The 19,720-nt window shown below is 39.8% G+C and overlaps 1 protein-coding gene across 2 annotated transcripts in view; it reads left to right on the plus strand.

The window, feature by feature from the left end:
• Positions 1 to 19,720, plus strand: part of PRKAR2B (protein kinase cAMP-dependent type II regulatory subunit beta) — a 75,396-nt gene that overhangs the window by 27,101 nt on the left and 28,575 nt on the right. For both annotated transcript variants that reach the window (XM_059472731.1, XM_059472732.1), the window contains exon 2: positions 3,150 to 3,185. In XM_059472731.1, coding sequence (XP_059328714.1) covers positions 3,150 to 3,185 — 36 coding nt within the window. The remainder of the gene's footprint in view (positions 1 to 3,149; positions 3,186 to 19,720) is intronic.

Here is a 19,720-nt window from a genome sequence, read left to right on the forward strand (position 1 = left end):
TGACTATAACCTTTAGGATGAAGTGTATTTTTGCTGTGGAGTTACCTTCAGTAGCCTCATTCCCTTCCCACGTTTGCTCCTGCAGGAATGCCAGAGCTGTGAGCTGCCTGTGTCAGCACTGCTGCATCTGGCCTGGTGTCTGGGATGGGGCAAGCCTCCCACGAGGCTGCCTGGGCTTCCCATTGTGGGGAGCAGCCTTGGGCAGCCTGCAGAGCACACAGCCAGCTGCTCTCTGCTGTGCCTGCTCTGAGAGTCCTGAGAGCCTGTGTGTGCCCATGGCTGAGAGGAGAGAGGAGAGCAGAGTGTTGGGAAGAAGCTGGAGCAGCAGCAGGGTGGAAATCACAATCCTAAGCACCACTCCTATGTGTGTGTGTAGGGTTTGAACCTGTGGATTTGAGTACAGTGTTCCTGTGTCCTGTGTGTGGGATTTCAAAACTGCCCTCATAATTCAGCCTGGATGCCAAGGCTGTCTCCTGGCATCCCTGTCTCTCTGGGTACCACTTCACTTGAGCTGTGTGAATCAGGACAGTCATCTCAGTCCAAACCTGAGAGTCAGCCTAGCTCAGGTCTCAGTGAGGATAGTGGCTAAAACAGATATCCAGGGAAGGTGGTAATCACAGGCAGAATTAGTGTTTCTTCCCTGGGAATCTCTCTGCTGTTCCTGATGCTGTGTGGCTCCAGGAGGAGCATTTAATATCCCTCATTGAATATTTCTGCCATTGATTCATCCATTTGTTTCTGAGACAAGACTTTCCACTTCTGACATGTTTGAAAGATAATTTAGTATTTGTTTTATGCCTCGAGAAAAATACATCTTAGACTTTCTTTTGCCCACCTTACTATGCTTACCCTGCCAGACATGACCTGGTTGACCACTCATCTACTTTGTACTGAAAACACCTAAATTCCTGTAGGGCTGATTGTTATCTGAGACTTTCTTGTATGCTAATTCTTCCCCCTTTCTGGACAACAGAAGTATATTGTGATTTGCTACCAGAAAAATAGAGAGTAGTTCAACTTGCTCCATAACAAGGAACTATGGGCCCTGTTTTTAAATCTCCCAGTAACACATTTGGATGAGCTCCATGAAATCCCAGTCTGGGCAGGAAGGCTTTGTCTGGTTGCTGCTGAAACACTGATTATTCACATAAGCTCAAAAATAATTGCTGATCAAGGTTCTGACATTCTTGCTATTTTTTTTTCTAACAGTAAATAATTTGTAAAATCTGTTGCACAATAAACTAAGCTTCTTGTAGCCAAATAAAAGAGTGAATTTAGAATTATGTAGCTGAAAAAGAACCTTTTTCTTTGATAATCCCAGTAACTTGTTTAAAAATATCTTAGTTTTGTGCTATATGTTCCTTTTTTTTTTTTTTTGATGTACTGAGGTAGCTGTCTAGAGGAGTTAAATCTTCATATCTACAGATTATATACAGAGCTGACAGCCAAAGCCCTCCCTGAGTTTGGGGAAAGCTTCTGAATGGGAGCAAAACATTATTTTATGCTTTCTTGTTAGAAATATGTCAGATTCCAATTTTTTTTTAATATGAACACATCTGCTGAGACCTGCTGCAAATTTACTTGCCTGAGGAAACAACTCAGCCATCTGATGGTGACAGTCATGACTGATGTCCTGAAATGAATTTGGCCCAGAACAGTAGTGACAAAATAAACAGTTCTGAGGAATCAAATAGCTCCCATATTACAAAACAGCAGTTGCATAAAATATGCTGTCTGTTTTGATAAAAATGTGTCTACATTTTTTGTCTTTTTATTTAAAGAAAAATTGTTCAGGGGCATTAGAATTCATGTTTCAGAATAACTTTGCTGGTTATGTTACTCTTGTGCTCACATATATATGTGTTTGGGGGTTGTAACAGCTTATTAACCAAATAATAACCTTATTATTTCTTCCTTGTGGCTAGCACTCCAAACCTCTGTAGGTGGGTTTCCCAGTGTATTTTTTTTGCCACTTGGACCTGTCACTCCTGTGTGTGCTGGTACAAACCATCTGTGGCTGTGGTTCAGAAATTGTAGCTTTGCTCTGGTTTTTTGTACCCAAAGGAATAACAAGTCAGTTTGCATCTCAGGCTGTTGTTACTGTCTCTTCTCTTTTCTCAGCAATTTTTATCTCTTGGCTTGGGTGTTCAAGACATGATGCATAACTCCCATGTAAAATTCTTGGGTTACAATAAAAAGGTTAATATTTTTCATTTTTCAGTTCTGTGTAAACATGAAGGGCAGTTTTTAAGGTTGAATATTAATAAGCACTGTAAGGGCATACATTTTTAATGTGGCTGCTGCCCACATTTGAAATTAGGTCATTCAGATTTTCTTCTTGCTCTTTATTCCAGCAGTTAATATATCACATGAAAGTAGAGTTCAAGACCAGTGGTTTTTACTAATTAGAAGTCTGAAGGTTGTATTTGGAAGGCAAAACATAAAACTATTTATCTATTTTATCTCTAGTAACTCTTGAAGGAGCTGGTAAACCTAGAAATGAAATGGAGGCAAAGCCATGTGTTTTAAGTCGTGTTTTGCAGTCTCTCCCAGTTGGAAACAAGACAGGAGCCTGATTGCAATTGTTTGCAGCATGCAGTTGGAGATGTGCCAGGATGGCACTATGAAACATTTGCACTGGGGTTCTGGTGGGGGTTGGCATTGTTATTGACTTGCCTAAGGAGTTTGAAAGGTTAGTCAAAGCAAAAGTTGATCTTTTAATGGGATTACAAATTGATCTTTTTCTCTATAGGAGTATCTTTAGTGCCTGATTTCCAATAGGTATATTTTGTAAAAATTAAGTAAATTTTTTCCCATACCCTGCTTGCATTATTGTTTGCAAGATGCCGATTTCTGTGCACTCCATAAATAATGGAGATGCAGATCTAAATGTTTCAGATCCACTCATGATCAGCAGTAAGTAACTCCTAGAAAGCTGAAAATGGTCTCGAAAGCTTTTTAGTTACTATGTACCATCTCCTGCAAAGCTACTTAAAAGTTAAAGGGAATACCAATGGGTTCCTGTAAAGATACAAAAATAATGCTTATCTGGTGTTTGTAGTTGTCACACTTGGAATGAAGTATAACATTGTTATGTTTAAAGCCAGTTAGAGTACTACAAAAATAATCAAAATGTTTTTTTCTTTCAGCTCCAGCGGTAAACCGATTCACCAGACGTGCGTCAGGTAGGCTCAATGAAATTCCATTTGTCTACATAATAGCTGAAACACTATGCTGACACTGATTGTCCTGTAAAATGTAATATGACATTTGTCAAAGTTCTTTAAAGATGTCAGACTTGGGCTGACCTCTAAATTGTTACCTGCTTCACTGAAAAATGTAGCCAAGGTTTCAGGTCACGGAACTTGCACAAGCCCTTCTTGTTGCTGTGGAATTTATTAAAAACCTACGCTTTTTTTTTTTAACCCCCCTCCCTCCTTAAAGAAAATAATTTCAGTTCTAGCAGATCTGAAGGCTGAAAGCAAGAACTGAATGTAATCTGGACGTCAGCAGGGTTACCTTGCTTACCCTACAGACAGCCTGAAACTGCAATTTTGTGATCAGTTATGCATGAAGAAATGTTCAGCTGTGTTGGAAACCTCAGTGTTTCCAAACCCAGTCTGGTCTGTGTGCATGCTGTGTTGCTGTGCTGTGCAGAGCTGGCACATTGGGTCTGGAAGCACCGTTCCCTTGGTGGTGCTGTGTGGTTGTGTTGGGTGTGCACCTGCCTTGCCTGGTGCTGGTTTGTGCATTCTTCAAGATAACTTGGTCCTGCTGGCTCAGAGGACTCTTTACCTTATTTCCATTACATGTCCTCCACGTTATGTATCATTATAAGTTAATATTCTTGCCCTTTCTTTATTGTTCTGCTATGTTATGTCCTTTAGGCTTAGTTTTTGAGGGCTTTTTTTTTTCTGAATTGTGAGCCCCAGAATCTGGATCTTACTTGTTTGAAGTACTATGAATCTGAAAATGTGGCATAAAAGTCACCATGAAATGTAATGAGACTCATGGCTGACTCATAGGAGTCAGGAGAGCAGAAGATTTGAGCTATTCCTAGTCATTTCAGTATGCCATATCCAGTATAAAATGCTCTTTGTTTTGAACTTTAGGTCATTTTTAATAAATGTATTTTATAATGCAGTAATTCTATCTAGACTTCTAGTTTTGGTTGTTACAACATCAGTCAAGAAGTCCCTTGTCAATGTAAAAATAGTTGTGAAGATACTCAGGATTACTGAGGAACTGCAGGGGAAAAAGGAGGTTTGTAGGATTGGTGCATAGCAAAGGAGGTTTGCATTATATTGGTGCAATATAATACAGTAACACAATGGTTTGGGTTGGAAAGAACCTCAAAGATCACCCAGTTCCAACCCCCTGCCATGGGCAGGGACACCTTCCACTGTCCCAGGTTCCTCAGAGCCTGTCCATCCTGGCCTTGGACATTTCCATGGATGAGACATCCACATCCACAGCCAACCTGTGCCAGTGCCTGACCACCTTCACATAGGTGGCACAAAGCAAGAAAATGTAATTAATTCCAAATATTCTGATGCTTTAAGTTATGATAATGCTTCATGAGGTACTGTAGCTTGAAATGAAAGGGATGATTTGTTAACTGGTGCTCAGCAACAGTGAGCAGGGCTCCATGCAAATCACATTTCATGTTTTAAGGAGAGTTCTACTGTGACTGATTGATAGCTGACAGTAATGAATGCAGTCCTTCTAACAGATGTGTGATAAGCTTTTGCATTCAGAGAGTTTGACTGTTTGAAAAGCTAATACTTGCACACAAAAAGCCCCCAATCAGTTATTCTTAATGTTTATTTAATATTAAATTAACATTTATTTTTAAAAGGAAACTGAAAGCATGCTATAAGTCTGAAATTTTTGTGCATTTATTGGGGAGATAATTTCTGTGGGGAACTAATATTTCATGTATTTTGGTCTTGTTGTGAGCGATAGAACAGTTATCTTATTCAGAGTAATGAGTCAGGTGGTGTAGTAAATCAGATGTAAATCATGTGAATACATTTCAAACTAGAACAAGGAAATGCTGCAGTCCACCATGTGTACTATTTTATTAAGTTAGTGGTAGCTTTAATAGTTAAAATTTCTATTTTTTCAAACAAGAAAGCCTGTGAAAGGTGATGGTTCTTACTTTTCTTCTTAAATGATAAATGACTGTCAGAGAAGTACAGTACATTTTAGAAAATTGGTTAAAATTAGAATTTAGAAAATGGTTAAAATATAAAATTAAATACATAAATCAGACTATGCTGATAATATAAACATTTCACAGGAATGTTTGCAGTCCTAACCATGTTTTTAAATCCTTTGTTTTTAATTGAACAGTCGTCTGTGGATTAAGGCAATCAAGACACCTTGCAAGGGGAAAAGCTAGATAGTAGCTGTTTGGTTTGGGGTTTTTTTCTGCTTGGTAGCTTAACAGTCTTCTGTAGTCAAAGCTGGTTCTCATGTTTAGGAAATGCCATATGTATTATGTAGGCAGACCAAATGAAATGTAGGGTTTTTTTCCTCAAATATGAACTTCTCCTAATTTTAGGCTGTTTGGCTAAGAGCTATTTTAAAATTTGAAATGTGCAATATTGTAGATTCTTGACTACTTTTGAAGATTTTCTTCTGGTGAATATTTCTCCAAGCTAGTGGTGAATATTAGGAGGGTTAGCTCTAGAATGTGGTTTCATGTTGCATGTGATTAATGATATTGCAGGCTGATTTGGGGAGTGTGTGACTTCAGGGTGCCTTTTTGTCATGCCTAGAGGTTCTCTCTACTTCTCTTGCACAGACCTAGGAGTTGTGCTGCCTGAGGGTGGATTGGTTTAAATAAAGCAGAAATACAGGAGGTTCTGGTGTGTTGATTTGCTTTGGGTTTCCAACTTTTCCTCACAGAGAACAGTAATTCTCTGCAATGGGTATTTTGATGTTGCTGTTACTCTTTGGGTAATGCCTAGTATTTTGCTTGGTTGCATAAGATATAGTTATTTTTCCTAACTGAGCTAGAAATTAGGCACCCAGAGCTTAATTGCTGAAGCACCTACTGAAAATAATACAGCCCAGCATTTATTATTTAACAGCTGTTCCTGTTAACATGCTGAGAATGTATTAATGAACTGTCATTGGTATGTAGAGGAAAAAAAGCAGAAATAAGCTAGGATAAATTAGCTGTTCTGGAATTCCACTTCTTAAAATTTATTGAGCTCCCTAATTAGATATCTCTGATGTGTGTTTATTCATATGTATGTGTATATATGCAGTGTGGGCTCTGTACATAAAATACACTTATAGTGCTGGTGACAGCTACTCATGGGCTGGTTAATAATGCACTCCATTGTTCTAGGCTGTGCACAAAGAATAATAGATATCACACTCTTAACAAGAGGAGTTTAGTGAGAAGAGGAGATTAAAATTACTTTATAGAGCTAGAATGAACAATGAGACAGCTGCAAGTAGTTAATCCTTATTTTTATTTTCAAATCTGGTGGCACTAAGATGAAGAGAAAGGAAAACAACTGTTGAGGCAATCAAGAGACTTGGGTGTGGGAAAAAAGGGGAGCATGAAGGGCACCCCTTTGTCCTTCAGAACGGATGTGGGAGGTTCTGTGCAGCATCATACAGGGGGAAACCTGGGAGCAAGTTTGCCAGAACAATTTATTCTTCTTTGTGTGAGTTGCCATTAGGAAGAAAGTGACAAAATGAGAGTTTTAGTCTGCAACATCCTGAACCATTTTGTGGACTGGATTAGTCATGGCCAGAGTAGCATTTATATATATATATATATATATATATATATATATATATCACTGCTACTTTTCAATTTAATAATTCCTACAGGAAGCATGGCAATGTACTTAAGTAACATGGTGAATTTTACGGCATTTAGACTACAGGAGTCCTTTTAGTGAAAGAATGGCTAATTGCTTCCTGAAATTATGGAAGAGCATAGGTGATATCAAAAATTAAATGGTTAAATATATAAACTAGTATTTAGGAAGAGCAAATCGACATTGCTAGCCAAGAATAGAAAATGTTCCTAGGAACAATATTTCACTTGTGATTTTCAATCAACTCAACTATATTGAGGTTTTCTTAAAAAGATTGGCACTCACTTTCCTGTGGCATATTAAAAATTGTCAGAGAAAGGCAGCACACTGAAATGAAGTGCTATGCCCTTTTATAGAGTAAGGCAGAAGCTGGGATTGTACCAAAAATAATGGTGTGGAATTAAATAACTGTAAAGTCCCCTTTGAAATGTTCAGGTAGGATGCAGTGTTGTGGAAGCATATCAAGTGACAGAAGAAGAATGAAGACCTTTATTGATGAACCAATAATTCCAGTTCTTCAAGAAGAATCACTGGTTCTTCTTCTTCTGAGTGATGAATATTCCCCAAACTGAATTCAAGTGATGTTGGATTCACCTTTGTTCATTACCCACGTGTGGTTAATCCCAAATTTGAAATGTCCAATATGTCACATTCCTGAGAGAAGCAAGGAACAGCTGACATACAGTGATATCTGACACTAAAAACTCAGTTAAGCACTAAGGCTGCCATTGTCATGGTGAGGAAAACCAGAAGAAAAGGTGCTGTCACTATTTGAGACTGTATCTCCATTGCATGAACAGAGTACAGTAAAGAAAGCATATTGTGCCTTGTCAGGGTCCTTCTTACAATTACCATCACTGTAACACTCAAGTCCTTTGCTGAATAACAAGGGTGTGGTGCCCTGAGCTGTAGGCACCCTAGAGCCACTGGATCAGGGAGAATGCTGTGCTTCAGTCTGCTCCTGGTCCTGCTTAAAGCACATATATCATAGAATATCCTAAGTTGGCAGGAAAGCACAACTCCTGTCCCAGCACAGAAGACCCCAGGAGTCACACCATGTGCCCAAGAGCATTGTCCAAATGCTTTTTGAACTCCATCACATCTGGTGCTGTGGTCATTTCCCTGGGGCACCTGTTCCAGTGCCCAACCACCCTGTGGGTGCAGAAAGTTTTCCTAATGTCCAACCTAAACCTCCCTGGCACAGGTTCATGCTGATCCTTTGGATCCTGTTAGTGGTCACCAGAATGAAGAGATCAGGGGCTGCCCCTCCCCTTCCCCTTGTTAGGAAGCTGGAGAGAGCTGTGAAGTCTCCCCTCAGTCTCCTCCAGGCTGAATAAGTCAAGTGACCTCATCCACTCCTTGGCTTTCTCCTTCAGACCCTTCATCATCTTCATAGACCCCCTTTAGAATAATGTAGATCTTTAGATCTTTGTGTTGAGCACCCAAATCTGCCCCCAGCACTGGAGTAAGGCTGCCCCAGTGCAGAGCAGAGCAGGACAAGCCCTTCCCTTGCCCAGCTGGTGCTGCTGTGCCTGATGCCCCTGGACATGCTTGGCCCTCCTGGCTGCCAGGGCACTGCTGGCTCTTGGGAATGAAGAACTGATCTCAGTGATCTGCCCCACGACACTTCTGGGTCTGTGCAAAGTTAGTGATAGAGGCTGTTTGCCATGCAATCCATAATTAATTGATCCAGCTTCCTTTCTTTAGTTCTTCTTGCATAGACTATTTACTGTGCACTTCCTCTGCAAATGAGACAGTCACAGAAACAGGAGTTTAATTTGCTCGTTTCCTCTTATGCTTTCTGGAAATTTGAGAAAAGTTCCTGTAGAAAAATGAAGTGTTAACATAGGCCTAGAGATGCCTAAAGAACATGAACATTTGCCTCCACTCCTAACCACTGTTTACATTCAGAACATTTGATAAATAACATCACGATGTTAAACTGGGGAGTGTTTGTTCCTGTCTTCTTGTTACCTTGAGATTTGTTGCTTTTGATGCAGATTTGAAGAAGAGCCTGTGTGCTTAGAAGCTCTTCTGCCTCCTTCCAGGTTCAGTTTTTTTGGCTGTTCTAGTGACAGATTCTGCCCTTGAAACTTTTTCTTCTCTCAATTGCATTTGATGTACACAAAAACTCTTCCATACTACAGTGTAGAGTTGGACAGTAGTATTCTTGTTCAAAAGAAAACAAAATTTAGGCTATCTGCATTAATTCAGGGAATTTTAAAGTGGTTCATATTCAACTTTCATTTGCTCTTCTTTTAAAACTACAAAACTTGAAGCATAGATTCTAGTAGGTTGTATCAAAGTGTTTTCTTGTATATATGATGAGCAGAGGTTGAAAATGAATTTTTCAGAGCCCATTGATGGAGCTGAGTTACAGAAATAGGCAAACTGTTGCAAATCAATGTGATGCCAGGTTTTAGATACAGCTGTGTTTAAGCTGTTTTTGCCATTAAGGCTTAATAAAAGAAGAAGAGATTTCGTAGATGCATACTACAGGGCAAAGTTTGAGGTGGTGGAGGAAGGGAGGAAAAAAGGCAAGGAAAGGGGAAGAGTGAGATGTGGGAATAAGTATGTAAGCCTTGTGCTCTGTGGTAGGTTGCTATAGAGAGGGCTTTCAATATTTGTCCCAAAGAGGTGGCAGGGAATGAAGGAAGTAAACAAGTAGTGATTGGCCTAGTTTTTACACACACAAATATTTACGCTATGTTTTGAGGAAAACTCTTGGACTAAATACTTAGTAAAGCAATGGACTAAACTGCACAGGAATGTTGTGTTATTTCAGAAGTTTTAAAGAACGGTAACACCTTTTCTTGAAGGAATAGAGATGCAATTCATACTGCAGCACTGCATAGATGATTTAGATAGATGGTTTAGATGATTTATTGAAGTTTCAACTGTATTTCTGTGTTTGTTTAGATGTCTTTGCAACCACATATTTCTTGACTGCCTTTATAAACTGATAAAATGTGCAGAGTAATCATTTTTAAATTGCACAAGTTGGTAAAGCTAGATAGCAACTGTTTCTTTAGAAAATAGGGGAGTTGTGTTTTGAGTTCACAAATTACTGTGTATCCCTCTTTATGGGAAATTGCAGTTTTTGCTGCTGTCTTAGTATAACCTTTGAAAAGCATTATGAGCGTGGTTTTGTATCAATAAAATTAATCATTGCAGGTTTTTTTCAGCTATTTGGGCTGGTCTTGTTTCAGACATATGAAACATAAACCAGAGATTGATGTTGAAATACAAATCAAGTTTGTCTTTAGGCACTGTTGCCCAACCTGTTTGAGGAAAAGCTCAGACAACCTAGCAAGGTATCAAGTTGTCAGACTGATTGACCAATACCTTTAGACTCATTTTTATATCAAACTTGTACCTAAAATGGGTATGGGAAGGTGTGTTTGTACACCAGCCCTACCTGCAGCCAGCAGTGTGGCCTCATCCATAGCACTGTTTGGGAATGGTCCTGCTTGGGACTGTGCCAAGGACTGGGCTGGAGCCTGGTCTGGGTGAGTGAGTGTGGGGGAGGCAGCAGTGTGGTGGTTCTGTTCTGAGATGGAGGGAGCGCTTGGATAGTGCCGGCTCTGAGCCGGAGGGAGCGCTTGAATAATGCTGGTTCTGAGCCAGAGAGAGTGCTTGGATAACGCTGGTTCCAAGCCAGAGAGAGCACTTGGATAATGCCGGTTCTGAGCTTAAAGGAGTGGTTGATAATGCTGGTTCTGAGCTGGAGGGAGCGCTTGGATAGTGCTGGTTCTGAGCTGGAGGCAATGGTTGGATAAGGCCAGTTCTGAGCCAGAGAGAGTGGTCGTATAATGCCGGTTCTGAGCTGGAGGGAGCGCTTGGATTTGGAGCCGAAGGCAATGGTCAGGGCAACTGTGGTCAAGTTGAGCTCCATGCTGAGCACTTTTGGCATATGATTCACTCCCTCTTTTTTACACATTTTTTATTAATATTGTTCCTGTTACTGTTCTTTCCTTATCTTTTTTCTCTTTCCAGTAAATTGTTCTAATCTCAACCCATGATCTTTACCTTTTTTGCCTCCAGTTCTCCTCTCTGGCCTGCTGCAGGGGGAAGAGAAATGAGTGACTGGCACATTGGTTTGGAGAGTCTCAGTGAGAGCACTAAATTCTTAAACCTCAACAGTCATACTGTGTGTTCTGTTTTAACCTGCTTCTAAGTTTGCTTTCATTATTGATAATCTCAGAGATCCCAATAACACATGATCAGAGAAGTTAATAATCTTCCAATGCTTTTATCAGGATGCTCATAACTCATGATTTTGAAACAAATAAAGTAATGGGGGTTTTTTTTGAATGAGAATGTATCCATGTTGTTGAAGGAAAGAGGAAGGATTTAAAAATAAATTTAGAGCAGGTGTGTATTGATAGTCATTATTAATTAGTTCTGATCTTTTTTCTCTAAAATATTTCAGTATCTGTGTCTGTGATGATCTCCTCTTTGGCTGCTGTGCTACATTGTCCTTCCACACTTGTGTTAGGTTAGGGAGGTATGCTCCCTCCACCGTAACTGATAGAGCATGAATCTGTAGGCTGTTGTATCTGCTTACCAGTTTTCCAAAACAATTCCATTCCATCTGTGACTTCATGTGGTTTGACCTTCATGCTACAGAAGATTTATTCTGAAGGATAAAAGATGAGTAAGACAACGCATGTTTTACATAGCAAGTTGTTCAAAATGAAATTACAGTATTTGTTGTATTAATGTGAATGCATCCTTAAGGGGCTAAGGTGAATAATTCCTTTTCTTGTCCTAATAACAGTTTTGTGTGAAAGTGAAAAAGATTGATTTGTGGTGTCTTCACAATTATTGTGAAGAATTATAATGAGCATGCCAGAATGAAAAATTGCTACAATTTTTCTTTGCTACAATGCCACAATCCATTCATGAGGAAAATTGTATATATTTATTACATAGAATAGGAAAGAGAACTCATTGAGAAAATAAAGAAAAATGAACTTGTCAGAGGAAATATTAAATGGAAATGTTAAAGCCTTGTTTAGTTTTCTTGTTAAACCTGAGATTGCATGGAAACACTAACTCTTTCCCCTCTAGATACACAAGAAAATAATGAAAATGTGGAGATTCACTTTCAAATAACCAGTCACAGAGGAGGAACCCCCATCAGCCTAAACTCAAAGCTTCAGTCAGTCTTTGAAACCATCTTTCACTCTGAACATCATCTACACACTGCAACAAAATTGGGAGCTTCTATCCTTTACATTGTTTTGCATGCAGTCTAGTAAGTGATGAGTGCATCTTTTAAGGCACAAATTCAACGCCCACTTGTCAGCCTTTTCTCTCCTGCTATCACAGTCTGAGCTTTGGAAATACAGCTTCTGATTGGAGCAGTACTGTAGCAAAACTGTGCTGTCTGAGCTGGGGACTTGGAACACTGAAAGGGAGAAGTCCTAAATAATAATTACTTTCAAGTCTCTTATATCCTTGCCAGTGAACAACAGGAAGAGACTTTTTTTTTTTGGTAGTGTTGATTTGGGAACTACTTCCACCCATATTCTCCATGGTCCAGAGCCGAGTACGCTTACTCTTTTGTTCATATTTTTTGTCTATCCCATCATAGTAATGTATTATGTATTGCAATATATCATCATAGTAATATACTAATATCAAGGATAGTTTTGTAGGACACAATTTAATTTTTTCAGGCATTTTCCTTACTGAGAAAATAAGCACTAATCTTATTCTTTGTTTGAAAAAACTGCCCCATTTATGCTGTCCATTTGGGAATAAGTTCCTGGGGAATGCCAGCCATCACGACTTTGAGATTTAGGCTCAAACAGATGAAGTCAAAAAAGCAGCCAACAGCAGACAAAAATGTGTGTGTATGTATTTATAAAGAACATAGCAAAATGTCTCCCTATATAATGCTTACCTACTGTTCTGTAGGATTTTTAGGCATATCACAGAATTAATCATATTTTCTCATGGTTAGTGAAGGAATGTGTCAAATGCGAAATAGCAAAGAAGGAAAAAGAGAAATACTTACGCCTACTATGTGGCATAATTACACTGGAAAAGATGAGATCCTAATCTAAAAGATCTTCTTGAGGTGTGCTCCTGGGATCAGTTTGTTCGTGAGTAATTACAGCAGAGAATCTAAATTGTCATTGTGGTTCAGTAGTGCCCAATGACATGAATATGTTATTGCATGTTGGTGAAGACTGTACAATTTGTTAATTGAATTTCTTGGCTGTGCAAGTCAAACCGTGTAGGAAGAACAAGTATGGAGTGCCCCATTATGTGTGGGGCTTGTTAGACCTGCACAGCTGGCTTCTTTAATATGCCATCCAAGAAACTGGTCTGTTGCAAGGATGAGGAAGGGAAAGTGGAACAGTTCTTATGGGTCAGTCCAAGAAACACAGTCCACCTGCAAAAAATACTAAAGTACTGTTGGAGAGCTGCGGTCACGCAGCTGTCACAGTAGCAAAGCAGAGGCAGGAGCAGCACAGTGTGACAATAGCTGATACACTGGCTTAGCAAGGCCTGGGAGAGAGGAGTAGGAAGCCTGTGCTTGATGCAGTCAAAAAGAACAATTTAGTGGGATTGAGATCCTTTGTGGTACGTCTACCACCAAGTGTCCAGCAGCAGAGCTGGTTGGGTGAGACACCCTCACTGCCTGCACTGTGCACATTCCCATCCCTGCAGAAAACCCACCCTGAAAGGGAGGGAAGATTGAGACACGTGATGATACAGAAGCTGTGCTGCATGAAGGAGACAAAGACTGCCTGCCATGAGAGGCTGCTTTGCTGCAGTCTGACACAGATGTTAGCTATGTGTATCTCCATGCTAACACCCTGTACCTGCTGATGTGATCTGCAGCTCATGGTATCCTCTCACCTGACTCTGAGCCAGTTCCTTAAAACCTTCTGCACAGAACTGACTGGGGAATGCTCAAGAAAATGTAGATGTAAAGTTAAAAGCAACAGGAATAATTTAATTCCTGTAGATGCTCTGGCCCCCACGACAATGGAATACTACTGTCACCTAATGTAGAACAAAAAGCTGTCCTGAGAAATTTACATATAAAGCAATTAATTGAATGGCACACAACCTTATGGTTTATGTTTTCCAGCTTTTTAAACCAGGTAAAAATATAGTGTGTAACTGTTGGTGTAGAGAGATGCTTTAAGTGGAACATGATGTTCATGATTTTGTTTAAAACAGTATTAATTTGGAAAAAATGCATGACAGTAGATACAACCCACTAAGTAATGGTATTTGCTATACTTGTCTAAAAGCCATAAGCCATTTTGTCACATACTATGATTCATTTATGTATTCTGACTTTCTAAGTAGAATTTCTTACATGTTTTCTTTCTGAGTAGACCTTGTGCAAAGTCTCAGGGGTGCCAACTGGCTTTCTTTGTCAGTTGTTGTGATGATGATTTTCCAAATAATTTTTTAATTTTTATTTTTTATTTTGATGATCAAGCTGGTGGGGAAACAAAATTGTGATATAGTGCACTGGCACTTGTTTGAAATGCTTGGTTTGAATTGCAAATTTTTCAAGAGTGTGCTGACTTTTCACCAAAAAAAGGTAACATTTATCAAGGTACAGAATGTTTTTATTCCATTAAAAAACTCTTTTCTCCTGTACTTGGCACTGGCAAGGACACACACTAGTGTTCAGTTTGGGAACCCTCACTACAAGAAAAACGTGGAGGTGCTGGAGGGAGTCCAGGGAAGGGCAGCCCAGCTGGGGAAGGGTCTGGAGCAGAAGCCCTGCAAGGAGCAGCTGAGGGAGCTGGGGATGTTCAGCCTGGAGAAAAGTGAGCTTAGGGGAGACCTTGTTGGTTCTACAACTGCCTGAAAGGAGGCTGTGGCCAGGTGGGGGGTCAATGTCTTCTCCCAGGTGACAAATGATGAGGAGAAATTACCTTCAGTTGCACCAGGGGAGTTATACATTGGATATTGGGGAAAATGGATTCACCTAAAGAATGGTGAAGCCTTGGAAGAGGCTGCCCAGGGAAGTGATGGAGTCCCTGTAAGTGCTCAAAGAATGAATTGATATGGGACACTGATATGTTTAGTGGGTATGGTGGTTTTAGGTCAAAGGTTTGACTTGGTGATCTTGGAGGCCTTTTCCAACCTTAATGATTCTATGATTATTTAGGTAACTGGACTTATATAATTTTGATTACTTAAAAATGCCAATAATACCCAAAATTCTGGCATATCCATAAATTTCTGGCAAATAATTCTTAGGATGTACTACTTTGTGGTTCACCTCTGACCATAATGTCATTCTTATTTTGAGTTGGAGGAAGTTTTTTTCAGTATCTGTGACATTTTCAAAGCTGAAGCAAAATCAGTTTCAGTGCTGGGTGACTTTTAGTTTAAGAACTGTATATGTGACAAAATAGCCCTAAAATTTATCATTAAAAGCTTTGCATTAAGGTTGAATTATCAAGCAGAAAAAAACCTTCTACACCAAAGTTATAATTGACTGCTTATGAGTTGCCCTTTCTATAATGAATTTTTAGACCTTTGTATTCCAGACTAGGCCTTATTTTTTACAAGCACTAAATATGTCCCATCAATTTGAATGAGAAAGGAGGTGCTCAGTTGGGTGGAGGCTGAGGTGGCAAGTGGTTGTATTGTGCAAGAGAGGAAGCAAATTTCAGGGGCATTTCTATTCATTTCACACTTCTCATGCAGGGCTCTTTAATCAAAACACACGACAGAGGGATCATTTGCAAAGGCATTATTTATATGAGCAATTGGAATTGTCTCTATTTATAGACTGGTTGCAATCACACCCAACCACTGGGTTTCTTAGTGCATTTATCATACAAGTGCTGCCAGCAGGAACTCTGTGTTTACTTCCCAACCTGCCATTTTAAACAAATACTTCTTTTTGTGAAACTTCTCTGTTTTTCTTCCTGGTGTTGGTTTCGTGACTGCAAAGTTAAAACTACCACTGTCCTTCCTTCCTGAGGGTAAAACCAGCACACTTTAATGACTGGGCTGTGAAACTGCACAGTGGTGCAGGTGAGCACAGTGTACGTAAGTGGCTTAATGGAAAGTAATAATGGAACCCTGGGCTGGCTGCATTAATGGGAGCAATTTGTTACCAGCCATCAGGGAAGTGCATGTGCACCTTCTCTAGCACCAAATGTTTAGCATCATAACATTTGGAGGGTTTTAGTCTGCGTTTTTTTTTTGTGTCCTGCACAAAATGAACTGGGAGTGGCATGGCTTCATGTTGTCCTCTTATTTTTGGGGAGGATTGTGTCCAATGAAGAGCTACTATTCTGTTTTCCAGTTGAATCATTGATCCTGTGGTTGGCAGACACAGACATGTATTGGGAACTGTCTGTTGTGTCTCTTTACCTTCTAACAGAGATACTAGAGGGGACAGATGCACCAGCACAAGGGAGAAAAGTCTTATCTCTGGTATATCTGCCCTTCTCTGTGTCTCACAGGCTGCCATGCTCTCTGTACAGTGCTTTTATCTGGTGTCTCTAATTCTTTAAGAGTCACAGAATCATTACCAGGCTTCACCCTTATGGGTATATTATGTTAAAAAGACTTAACTTCATGCGGGCTTAAAAATATGCTGGGGCCCTTCTGCTGTACCCACTGAAACCTGTTGCAATATTTATATATTTTAATAACTGATTAAAAAAAATTTTAGTTTTCAAAGGTAAGTATATTTTGCTGAGAAGTTATGAATGGGTTTATATGATGAGGAAGATCTTAAAATTTTATCCACAGTTCACTGATTTTTTTTTATCTTCCCTCTTACACTGAACCTTTTCTTAGGTTTTCAGTGGTGACAGCATAATAAGAAACACTTTATTTCTAACTGTTCTTGAGAAAGAATAAAAGAAAATATGAAAAGCCTGTTTCTTACTAGGTGTGTTGCAGTAGGAATTCATGCCTATTTTAGATAGTTTTGTTATCATCAATAAATTATTGTGTTTTTCTCTGGGCAATACTCTGTGTGACTATTGACAGTGTCTCCATACATCCTCCTCCTTACTGCAGATCTCACATTATTTTCCCTAGGCAGGACCTGCAGGGACTCCATACCTGACCCTCCCTCATCCTTGAGGGAGGAGTGGGTTACAGCACAAGCTGTAGCAAGTTCAGAGAGGTGTCAGATCCTGCAGCCACTCTGCAGAGTGAACCACTTTCTGCTTAGGCAGATTTTCTTCTGCATGATGGGTCCTGTTCTTTTTGTTCAAAGCAGAAATGTCTTTATAATTTATGTCCATTGCTTTGAGACTTGAAAAGTTTAAATTCCATCTTTGATCCGTATGAGAACTATTTTCATTGCTTAGATAGTGATGCATTCCTGATGAATGCTCTATTCCCTGTTCTCCTTAATTCAGCAAGGGGAGGCCTCAAGTGCCCGTGTGTCACGGGAGTGGAGCAGAGAAAGCCACCAAGACTCACCTGGTTCAAGTGCCTGAGGTTTCAGTGACCCTCTTGGTCACTGCCAGGGGCAAGCACCATCTGTGCATCTCTGGGACAAAACTGCTTGGGATGGGGTTCCTAAGATGACTTCTCAAGACTCTTTTTCCACACTTGTCATGATTAAGATGAGACCAGTGGAGCCCATGGAGCTCCAAGTCTTTTGATATGGATGAAGCTTCTGTGCTGACACTTTGTACCACTGGCTTACCTGTCTACACCAAGATATGAAGCATGAAGATATTAAGCAGCTTTCAATGTTGGGCCCCTCTCTACTCCAGGTGCTGGAGTGAGTCCAGAGGAGGGCAAAGGAGCTGGGGAAGGGTCTGGAGCACAGGTCCTGGGAGGGAGGAGTTGAGGGGGCTGGGGGTGCCCAGCCTGGAGAAAAGGGGGCTCAGGAGAGACCTTATCACTCTCACAACTGCCTGAAAGGAGTTGCCTGTAGCCAGGAAGGGATCAGCTTCTTCTCCCAGGCAGCTAGCAACAAGAAAAGAGGACATAGCCTCAGGCTGTGCCAGGGGACACAGTTTTGTTTGGACATCAAGAGGGATTTCTTACAGAATGGCTTATTAAACACTGGAATGGGCTGCTCAGGGAGGTGGTGGAGTCACCATCCCTGGAGGTGTTCAAGAAAAGAGGGAACATGGAACTTGGTGCTATGGTGTAGTTGACAAGGTGGTGACCAGTCAGAGGCTGGACTTGATGATGTCAGAGGTCTTTTCCAACCTAACTGTTTCTGTGAAAATAGTTTCAAATGACCTACATAGAAGAAGTAGTTTTTTTTACCATAAAGCAGTAATGAACTCTGGTGCCTCTAATATTGGGGGCATTAAGAGGCAAACACCAATAGCATGCTCAGAGCTACAATCAATAGCATTTCTGTCTTTTATGCATGTGGCTCTTTGCAGTTCCTGAAGCTTTACCATATTGTGATGATCATTCTGCATATTCCATTATTATCCAGACTTTTCAGTTTCTTCATATTATTGATTTCTCTTTGTGCATGTATAAGATGGAAAATATTCACCAGACTTGAATCATCTATACACTGGCCTGTTTGTCCTATGCAACTTTGAGAGCTTCAGCTAGCTGTAAATAACTTTGCCTTTGCTTTACAGGTTGGCCCACTGAAAGGCCCTTGAGAGTATAAAAAATCCCACGCTGATTTATAAGTGTTTACACCAAGTGTAGTGCCTTCAAATTCATTTGTCACAGTATTCTAAGTGTGGCACTGCTTATTTTCAACACTTGTAGCTTTCAATTTTTATTGCTTTTTATTGTTCTCTATTTCTTTATAATTAGGATAGCTTTATTTAGCATGCCAGCAGTGGGTACCTCAACAGCCTGATTCATTCAACTCAGTGTGGTTCATTCAGACAGAATATTTTTGCTATCTCCTAGTTGTGCTTTTATCTTGGTAAATTTTACACTGAATGATTATTTAATCATTAAACCTGAAATTTCTAGAAGTCTAGAGGGAACAAATTAAATCAAGAAGTTCTTTAGCAGTGCTGCTTACAGATGGGACATTTATTAAAGAATACAATTTCCTTGGGGTTCTTTTATCTTTCTCTATGACCTTCATTATTCCCTCTAAGTTTGATCTCTAAAAGAACATTGTGTTACAAATAATTGTTTTGGCCAAAGAAGCTAGATACCACTCTGTCTTACAATAAGCGTTAATTTATTCTTTGGTAATTAACGGAGTTTTTGCTGAAAAGCAGCTGTAGGTACTTCATTTCCTGGGAGAAAAGAGCTATAAGCCTGAATTCTAGCACCTGGTAAAATGAGATGTTAACTCTTTAATTTGTGCTGTAATTCTAGGAGCTTTTGTGAAAAGTGGTTACCTGGGATACAGGATTTCTTAGGATATTGGTTTCGGTAAATGTGAAGTGTTTGGCTCAGGATCTTCAGTATTTTGCCCTTTCAATTTTAAAGGAATTGTAGCTCACATCTCTTCTCTCATGAAGTAAAAATAGAAATAAAAATATTTCCTCCCTTCCATTCAGTAAAAAGAATCTTATATGTTGTTTTCCTGAAAGTATGGATCTCTTTTGCATGCACAGCAGTTTCAAGAGGAAACCAAGTTAGAAGCACATATTTTATATTTAGTTTTCAAAATGGCAAATGCACTTTTTTCAGAGGTTTTCTGATATGGATTCAGTTGCTGAGAAGTTTGCTGTATTTGCACTGATGTGCTTTTTCCTGTTGCCTTACAGTTTAATTTTCTGCTGAAATGATGTGAGGTCGTGGTTGTGTAGGGGAATGCAAGAGCTGGTTCCAGTGGAGATCCTGTCTATTAAGGCAAGAGACTAGCAGTTGAGGTTTGTGTAAGAACAAGAAAATCTGCAGAAAATGGAGAATACTGGAATATAGCAGGAAAGTATTTGTGGAGATGTGCTCAGCTTTTTCCAAAT

This window comes from Ammospiza nelsoni, chromosome 5 (genome assembly GCF_027579445.1).
Source record: "Ammospiza nelsoni isolate bAmmNel1 chromosome 5, bAmmNel1.pri, whole genome shotgun sequence".
In the NCBI taxonomy this organism is placed as follows: Eukaryota; Metazoa; Chordata; class Aves; order Passeriformes; family Passerellidae; genus Ammospiza; species Ammospiza nelsoni.